We start from the raw sequence: 5,782 nt of genomic DNA, 5'->3' as shown, positions 1-5,782 counted from the left end.
ACAGATTTCACAAGCCTTTGGAGGGGGTGGGTGCTTGCAGAGGATGGAGGGCATGAGCGTGCCAGATGACATGCTGTACCATTGCTGTCCTCAACAAACACAAGTAGAAATGGTTGGCTACACATTTGCCACTTCACTTATGATCGATCTATTGGGAGGGCTTCTAGTGTCCTGGCCCCACCGCTGGACCTCCTGATGGCAACTGGTATTCCTGGCCACTGTGTGATACAGAGTGTTGGACTAGATGGGCCTTTGGCCTGATCCAACATTGGTGTCTCTTATGTTCTTATGTTATTGGGAGATATGTCTAACCTATTAAGAAAAAGACCATGGTGATGCAACTGGGCATCTCATCTTTACTGTAAGGTTGGCAATAGCTTAAGTTAGGAGACAACAGGCAGTTCCAAGAAAAAAGGACTGGTGGGGTAGATCATGGAATGGCATGCTGATGGACAAGCTCACATCCTGAGCCCGCTTGCGGGGTAGGGCGGGGTAGAAATACCTGAATAAATAAATAAATAAAAATAAAAGGCAGGACTGGTCACAGACAAAAATATGTAAAACACTGTTCTCACTGTTGTTGTTGTGGGTGTGTGTGTGTATTTGAATGAGTACACCACTTTGGATAGGATTAAAACTGAAGTCCTAACTTGAATCTGACTCTGTTTACAGGGTCATGATATGATTCCTGCTCATTGGGAATTCAGTTAAAAGAATTCAGTTAAATGAGAGGGATTTAGTAACACAGATTGGGATAGGTTTATATAACTTCTTTTGTCTGTGTATATAGCAGTGTGTGTGTGGGGGGGGTTGTTGTAATTTTGTGTGTCTCTGTATAGAATAAAATAAAAACGGAAAAGATGGCTGTTAAGTAATGGATCTCTATTGTTCTGCGTTGTTTATTTCTCTGCGGGGTGGCTCACACCCCTGGCCTCCCAGTCCACTGAGCAAGGTTTGAAGACTTCCTCCAGCCCAAGGAACCTTCTTTGAACTTCAGGGGTCCCGGTCACACCAGTGGCAAAAGCCGCGCCAGAAATGTGGCTTCTTAGAGCTGCACCAAAGGAAAGCACGGCATCGGGATCAGACGCTTCCCCCGAGCCGCTGTGCATATTCTGTCCGGCGCGATCACAAAGCTGGGAGAAGCGAGGCAAAGACGGGTGAGTCGAGGCTGCTGGAGTATTCGTGCACATCCGCAGTCCAGCAGTCACACATGCGCAGTTCGGCAGTCCCTCGAATAACACGGGCTGCTGGCACGTCCGCGATCCCACGCCCGGCCTTGCTGCAGATCTTACAGTAGGTACTACATTTTCCCTCGTACATTTTTGATCCATGTTTTCGGCCGGAAGGGATGGGTTGGGGGCGGATGTGCAGTGCTTGCCAGATGTTGGCATCTGATGGTGCCTGTTTGATGTGCCCTCAACATGTCCACTCCGCAGGGCAAATCCTCCCGTGTGACTGGGGCCAGGGGCTCTTCCACTGGAAGACGGCAACCCTGATAAATGTATTTATTTACTTACTTATTTCATGGGATTTCTATCCCAGCCTCCCCCATAAAAGGGCTCAGGGCAGATCACAAATAAAAGAATAACAGTTACCCATAGATTCAATAGTACAGTTGCCATGAAATCCAATTTTTAACCCAAAAATCAAATTTGAATTCAAATTTAAACCAAGATGGTGAATAATAATTTAACCATTTGGCAGTGCCCCAAGTATATGCCATACACAGTTTGGAAAGGGCCAGCATATCAGGCTGGTGGTCCAGCCCATACAGTTGGTAGAGTATACAGCATAAGCAATTGAAGTAGGCTGGTTTGGGCAAGGGAGGCCATAAATTGGACACCTGCTGGCTCAACCAAAGTCCTGGGGGAACAGCTGTATTTTGCAGGCCCTGCAGAGCATGTCCCACAAGGCCGGAGCCAGAACCTCTGGCTCTGGTCGAGGCTAAGCAGATGTATTTTGGGCTGTGGACTACCAGCAGATGTTGATCCAATGATCCCATGAGCATAGAGTTTAGGGCCTTAAAGGGTAACACCAGAAAACTGAGCCTGACCTGGTATTCAACCGGCAACCAATGCAGCTGGTGAAGCACAGGCTTAGGGTTGCCAGCTCTGTACTGGGAAATACCTGGAGATTTTGGGGGTGGAACCTGAGGAAGGTGTGGTTTGGGGAGGGGAGGGACTTATATCCCATTTAACGCCATAGAGTCCAGCTCCAAAAGCAGCCATTTTCTCCAGGTGAACTGTTCTCTGTCACCTGGAGATCAGTCATAAAAGTGGAAGATCTCCAGCCACCACCTGGAGGTTGGCAACCCTACATAGGCTGAATGTACTCCCACACAGGTGTCCCAGTCCACAGGTGTGCCACTGCATTTTGCACCAGCTGAAGTTTCCGGATCAAGTTCAAGGGCAACCCCGCATAAGGAGAGTTACAGTAGTCCAGCCTGGAGGTGACCTTTGCAAGGATCACCGTGGCTAAGTCACGGGAGGAGAGATAGGGAACCAGTTGCTTGCAGTGTTCCCTCTAAGCTGAGTTAGTGTGAGCTAGCTCAGAGTTTCTTAGCCTCCAGCTCACACATTTTTGTCTTCGCTCAGGAAGGATGACTCCAAAGCAAACTAATGTATGTAGTAGCCAAATCGCTCGCTCACAACTTTAATGCCAGTAGCTCACAAAGTAGAATTTTTGCTCACAAAACTCCACAGCTTAGAGGGAACATTGGTTGCTTGTCCCGCTGAAGATGGTAAAAAGCTGATTTGGCAACATTCATGACCTGGGCCTCCATAGAGCTCTCTGCCATTGGCACTGGCGTCAATGATGCCCTGCCAAAGGTTGGGAACACCTGGAGGTGACCTTTGCAAGGATCACCGTGGCTAAGTCACGGGAGGAGAGATAGGGAACCAGTTGCTTGTCCCAGTGAAGATGGTAAAAAGCTGATTTGGCAACATTCATGACCTGGGCCTCCATAGAGCTCTCTGCCATTGGCACTGGCGTCAATGATGCCCTGCCAAAAGTTGGGAGCTGGATTCCTAATCCCACACCACAGGACCTCAGTCATTGTTGGATTTAATCTCAACTGATGAAGGTATTCCCAGTGTGGGAAGCTTGACTCCAGCCATTGTCCGTTTCACCAACTCCACATGTTCTAGAATCAAACAGAGCTGAAGGATGAGAGATACTGCTTCAACCAACAAACAAAATCCCAGATATGCCAACATAATCACCTTTCAGGGTTTAATATTCACAAAGTACATGGAAATTGAAGGCAGCTAACTCCCAATTAACTGATGCTTAGGAAGTAGCTCCATCCACACAGGAGTACGTGCAACAAACTTAAGCAGGATAGGTACTGCCCCACAAATTTTTACATCAGATCACTACAGTATCTAATCCACGTGAAACAGCAACAATTAGGTAACAAACCAGAGGCTTCTATACTCAAGTTGCTGGCTTGAAAATATTCTAGTTATTAAAGGTTAGAATAAAATGACTTGCAGAAATAAAGACAAAATGTTATGAGAGCAAGTGGGATGGAGAAGATACCGTAGTAACTGAATGTAGGTACGTAAACCTGGGTTCAGATTCCACTCAGCACTAATGTCACCAACCCTTCCTCAACTTTATCAAGCTGTTCATTTATTACCATATCTATACCAGGGCAATCCTTGGAGGAAGTACAGGATAGAATTGTGACATAAGTGCCATAGAATAACAGGACCATAGACCTCAGGTGTCAACTTGATATAACAGAAAAAATATATTAGAACTGTAATAGTACTTGGCATCCAAAATAAAGTTTTGTGTTATAAAGGTGGCATTGTTTCACACAGGTTACTATTATATAATATCAATAAACCATTTCACATTTGATTGTTACCTGGATCCATAGGGATGGAGCTTCGGCTGCTCTGGGGTGGGGATCCTTCTTCCTCATCACTGTCCACAGGTGGATCAGGCAGGTGCAGTCTCATTGCCTGAAGTCGCTCACGGATGTCAAGGACTGGCTCTGTGCTGGGTTCTGTTTCTTCAATGGTTGCTGGTCCCTGGTCTGGATCTTGGTTCAGTGGTTGATATAAGTAGCCATGACTGCCTTCTTCTTCTTCCTCCTCCTCCGGTTCCTCACTACTCCATTCTCCAGCAGGATCAGGAGTTCCATCAGATGTCTCTTGTAGCCCCACCTCTTCATGCTCATTTGGACAGATCCTCTCTGGACCCATTCTCAGAGTTATGACCGGCTCCAAGGCCATGCACAAGACAAACACCGTCTTCCAACTCCACCGCCTCCCTCCAGCTCAGTCTCTGGAAGCAACAACGTCAGGTCATTAGCATATGAGGCCACACTCCTGTGTTACCAGAAGTGTGCTCATCCAGTCACACCCACCTTTTGCTTCTTATTCTGTTTACCTTGTTTGTTGTCAAAAACCAGGGCTTTTTTGGTAGCAGGAACTCCTTTGCATGTTAGGCCACACACCCCTTATGTAGCAGCCAATCCTAATGAGTTTCTGCTGTTGGGTGTGGCCTATTATGCTAATGAGTTCCTGCTGGGCGTGGCCAACTCAGGAGCCAGCCGGAACTCCGTTCCTGTGCGTTCCTGCCCAAAAATAGCCCTGGTTGTAACCAACTAGTCATAGCCTCCAATGCCCTGGCTAATATATTTGTTGTTAGAATTGTTGATCAATTTAGGCCCCTGCAGTTCGGCTCCGGCCCGGGGTTGAGCCGGCGCAAGGGAGCGCCGGCGATCAGACGCCCGGGAAGAAGCGCCGCGTCCACTCGAACCACCGAGGTAGGTGGTTCATTTTGCGGCGGTTCTTCCCGGGTTTGGGCCAGTTTGGAGGCGGAAGCAGAACGCTTCCCAGATGTGGTGGTGTGATCGCGCTGCTTTGATCCGCCTCCAAACTGGCCCGTTCCCGGGCCAAATCGCCTCGTGTGAACGGGGCCTTAATATAGTCTTATTGTGTTTTTACCATTGTTTTATTTATATTGTAAACCACCTTGAGTTTTGCAAGGGAGAAAGGCAGTTAAAAAAGGCAGCTTGGTGTAGTGGTTAAGTGTGTGGACTCTAATCTGGGATAACCGAGTTTGATTCCCCACTCCTCCACTTGCAGCTGCTGGATGACCTTGGGCAAGAGGTGTTCTTGAAAAAAGCAGTTTCTGTCAGAGCTCTCTCAGCCCCACCCACCTCACAGGGTGTCTGTTGTGGGGAGGGGAAGGGAAAGGAGATTGTAAACTGCTCTGAGACTCCGAGTGAAGGGCGGGGTATAAATCCAATCTCTTCTTTCTCTTCTTCTTCTAAATGAATGAATGAATGAATGCATGCATGCATGCATGCTTTAGTTCTATGTGTCATACTTTTCCTCCTGCATTGTTTTTAGCTGTAATTAGACTTGTGCATCTTGTTATTAGTTATAATGATTATAAAAATGGTGTGTCATAATTATTGTAATGAATATGAAAACAAAGCAAAATCCCTGTCTGAACAGCCTAGAACTAAAACCCCATAATTTTCTTTCATTTTGTTCTCTTTCATTATTGCAGTCTGGCCTTTCTCTGACTGTACTAGTTTTGCTTTTACAAGACTGCCAGCATTTCCTAATAAAGACACAGAGAGAGTAGTGTTCCTTAGGGGGAGGAGGGAGAGGGGCTCTGAACTTTCTTGACTGACTGATAAGTCTCCAGGTCCTGATGGCATATATCCAAGAGTTCTTAAGGAACTCAGATGTGAGATAGTTGGTTTCTACTAACTCATATATGTACTCTATCACTAAACTCAGCTGCTGTAATAGAA

At 46.7% G+C, this 5,782-nt stretch overlaps 1 protein-coding gene across 1 annotated transcript; it reads right to left on the bottom strand.

The window, feature by feature from the left end:
• Nucleotides 1–3,047: 3,047 nt before the first annotated feature.
• LOC107106060 (male-enhanced antigen 1-like) lies at nt 3,048–4,291 on the bottom strand. Its single transcript, XM_015406144.1, has 2 exons — nt 3,875–4,291; nt 3,048–3,142 (listed from the first exon to the last, which is right to left on the bottom strand). The coding sequence occupies exons 1-2, from the start codon at nt 4,242–4,244 to the stop codon at nt 3,048–3,050; spliced, it is 465 nt and encodes a 154-aa protein (XP_015261630.1). The 5' UTR covers nt 4,245–4,291.
• Between the last annotated feature and the right edge of the window lie 1,491 nt (nt 4,292–5,782).

Source organism: Gekko japonicus, unplaced genomic scaffold, assembly GCF_001447785.1.
Source record: "Gekko japonicus isolate JY-2015 unplaced genomic scaffold, Gekko_japonicus_V1.1 scaffold967, whole genome shotgun sequence".
Taxonomy (NCBI): domain Eukaryota; kingdom Metazoa; phylum Chordata; class Lepidosauria; order Squamata; family Gekkonidae; genus Gekko; species Gekko japonicus.
This window is presented reverse-complemented; position numbering and strand designations above follow the sequence as displayed.

What these genes read in the sequence shown, in the direction of transcription:
- LOC107106060 (XM_015406144.1), bottom strand. Translation starts at nt 4,244, where the DNA reads ATGGCCTTGGAGCCGGTCATAACTCTGAGAATGGGTCCAGAGAGGATC. An exon ending in CTCCATCCCTATGGATCCAG is followed by an intron (nt 3,143 to 3,874) that starts GTAACAATCAAA and finishes GTTTGATTCTAG; the next exon opens with AACATGTGGAGTTGGTGAAA.